Source organism: Spea bombifrons, chromosome 1 (assembly GCF_027358695.1).
Source record: "Spea bombifrons isolate aSpeBom1 chromosome 1, aSpeBom1.2.pri, whole genome shotgun sequence".
In the NCBI taxonomy this organism is placed as follows: Eukaryota; Metazoa; Chordata; class Amphibia; order Anura; family Pelobatidae; genus Spea; species Spea bombifrons.
Genome location: NC_071087.1, coordinates 115,111,618 through 115,115,025, shown reverse-complemented (window position 1 = coordinate 115,115,025; position 3,408 = coordinate 115,111,618). Strand labels below are relative to the sequence as shown.

The 3,408-nt window shown below is 32.7% G+C and overlaps 1 protein-coding gene across 1 annotated transcript; it reads right to left on the bottom strand.

Annotated features, from left to right (window-relative positions):
* Positions 1 to 241: 241 nt before the first annotated feature.
* Positions 242 to 1,162, bottom strand: LOC128500377 (olfactory receptor-like protein OLF1). Its single transcript, XM_053469510.1, has one exon. The coding sequence runs from the start codon at positions 1,160 to 1,162 to the stop codon at positions 242 to 244; it is 921 nt and encodes a 306-aa protein (XP_053325485.1).
* Between the last annotated feature and the right edge of the window lie 2,246 nt (positions 1,163 to 3,408).

Genomic DNA, 3,408 nt, shown 5'->3' with positions numbered 1-3,408 from the left:
GTAAATCTAATTTTTATATGACATACTACTTGTTATGTCCTGTCTACCCATTGTCCAGCGGTACGGAAGTTGATGGCGCTATATAGAACAATAAATAATAATAAATAAGGATTAGTTGCAACATTATCAATTATGCAGAATTATTGCACTGTTTAAAATAAGAAGATATTATATAATCACAGTTAAAAAGCAAGCTTCAACAACTGTCTGTATTATTATGTGGCTAATACAGGTACTTTTATTAAAACAATGCTTTTTTTAGAGCTATTTTGACACTCTTATTTCTGATACTGTATATAATAGGGTTCAAAAACGGTATGATTATGGTGTAAAATACAGAAATAACCCTATCCTGATTTGAATTATAACTTGAGTGGGGTCTTAGGTACATGAAAAGAATAGTACCAAAATAAATGCTTACAGCTGTAATGTGAGAAGTACAAGTAGAAAAGGTTTGCATTCTTCCTTCAGCTGACTGAATGTTCAAAACTGAAGAAATAATTACCATGTAAGATATAATGATCACAACTAAACAACTCATACCAATGGAACCGGTAAATGCAAAAAGCAGAGCCTCAATATATGTAGTATCTATACAAGACAGTTTCAGGAGTGGTAGAACATCACAAAAAAAATGGTTTATGTCATGTGATTTGCAGAATGGTAATTCAAATGTGCTTTTCACATAAATTACAGAATGCAAAAACCCTCCAATATAGGCGCCAGCTACAAGAAAGATACAGAACGGCCTGGTCATGATGACAATGTAGGATAATGGTTTACATATAGCAACATATCGATCATATGCCATCAAAGCTAGTAGGAAACATTCAGCAGTTCCCAAAGCTACAAAGAAAAACATTTGAGCTGCACAGCCAAATGAGGAAATCGATGTGTCTTTACAGAGGAAGTTCACCAACATCTTAGGAGAAATGACAGATGAGTAACATGAATCCAGAAAGGACAGTTGCCCAAGAAAGAAGTACATGGGTGTGTGTAGGTGGATATCTTTGGTAATCAGCAATAACATGGAAATATTACCAAGTAACGTTATAATGTAAATGAAGAAGAAAACTAAGAAAAGTAAGACATTTAGCTGTTCATTCTTTGTAAACCCCAGCAGGGTAAATGTATGTAAAACGGTCCTGTTGCTCCAATCCATTCCTGTTGTTCAAATAAAAGACAAAAAATATCATGTATATAACATTTTATCACTGATTATTATAAATAAAAACAATATTTTCCAGTTTTATTGGTAATATGTTAAAATAATCCCCCACTGTCACAAAAAATCCAAATATATATATATATATGCAAAAAAGTTTTTTATGAGCAAGTCCGACAATTAGCGCTATATCTTCACAAAACATGTCGCATGGAAAGAGTTAAAATATTGGCATTTTAAATGCCCATGGGCTGCCTAGTTTAAAAAAGTATGATTTGATGGGGTAAATCGAATTGGCCGGCTTCAATGATGTCCTAAATATGGGATATGGACACAAACTGACCAGATGTCCAAATGCCAAATAATGCATACCTCACAGCTAAACAGCAACACTGAAAAATGTTAAAAGAGCCTTTGTCCCAAAGTGTACTACAAGAAACAGTCTTGTCATTAAGGGGTTTACTAGTATTTGCTGGATGTGAGCTTCTTGTTTTGTTTTTCTTGTTTTGTTGTGTGTACATGTTGCTCATTTTAGTAGCACCCCAAAACCAGAATGTATATGCATTTTAGGTTGTATTTCCCTTTCTGTATTTTTTTGTAACTAAAAATAAAAACTATATAATGGAACTATATTTACAGTTTCAAATAAGCAATATATCTGTATTTAAAACTCACCTTATACGTAAACCATGGGGGAAAAATATGTTAACTTGCATAATTATTCCTGCCAATTAACATGTTGTTAAGTTGATGGTTGTTGTTACTTGGTTCAAGTAGCCTTTGTAATGGTTAGAGTAGAAAACTATTTAGATATTGCTGCTTTGCTATGGCCCAACACCAATCTCAGCTTCCTTGAGAGGAATTTTCATACTAAATATCACCAAAATAATTCCACTGGTAGAAAAACAAAAAGAAAAGCTGTAAATAGAAATTTGAATTAGTTTAAAGGTTTATTAATTTGAATAAATTGTATTTATGCCAATGGTTATCCTGCAACAGTGACCCATTAAAATATTTCTGTTAAAGTGGCAAATAATAAACACAAACTATGTTCCAAGAGAAGGACATTCGGTCATTCTAGATAACAGAGGTTTCTATTTTATCTCCTACAATTTCTACAATGTATGACTTCTGACTTGCATAAGTTCTATATTTTAAATGCTTGAAATGTTGTTAATATATATATATATATATATATTTTTTTTTTTTTTTTTTTTTAAAGGAAAGCCTACCAAGATATGTCCCTTTTCATCATTAGCTACTAGAGATTGTTTTCTATACATTATCCATTGGTGCCATTTTACATTCTTGGTTAACAACATGTTGCATTGTTTTTTGTATTTACAGATTCAAAGAGTAGATTTTAGATTTTACCAAGATAAAATAACTTAATGAAGATTTTCAGGTACATTTGGTAACAACAAAAATTACATGAAATCTATTTATTTATTCACTCTACTACAAGCAAAAAGTAAGTGTAATATGGAAGCTGCCATACATATTTCTGCAGCTTTTCAGGGCTACAACATACAGTAATTTAACAAATTTGCCCTGTTACATGTTTCATATAATTACCAGATAATAGATGTGAAGATATAAAATATTACAACTTACATTCATGCTAAAAACATTGGAGTTTTCATCCAGTATTAAACCGAAGTTAGCCATGAAGCAACATTATTTAATGTCCAACACAAAAGGAGAAATCTACATCAAACAGTGAATGTTTGAATGTAATGCTTTATATTCTATGTTTACATAATGTATTTTTATGGATTAATCTCATAGGACTAATCTAAATTGAAAATGTTTGGCAATGATCGGTAATTTATACATAATGTTCTCCCTTATGACAACTTCTTAACTGTATGTACTGAAATACTGTACTATATATATCAACCTATTAAGACTTTTGTTAGTTTATTTCACAATGAACAGGACAGAAACCTATTCAGCACTTACTTACCGTATTTGCTCGATTATAAGACGACCCTGATTATAAGACGACCCCCCAAAATTATGGGGCAGAGTGCCATATAGGGAGGTATAAGGAATTTCAGGAGGCAGAGTGTCAAATGCCCCCTTAACGCCACTCCAGAAATGCCCTATGCCCCCATTTAACACACACACACCCTATACCGACACTATACTGCAGCGGTGCGGGGGATCTGGATCTTAGTCTCCTAATCAGACCTCTATTTGAGGTCTGATTAGAAGACGACCCCGATTAGAAGACGAGGGGT

What these genes read in the sequence shown, in the direction of transcription:
- LOC128500377 (XM_053469510.1), bottom strand. Translation starts at nt 1,162, where the DNA reads ATGGATTGGAGCAACAGGACCGTTTTACATACATTTACCCTGCTGGGG.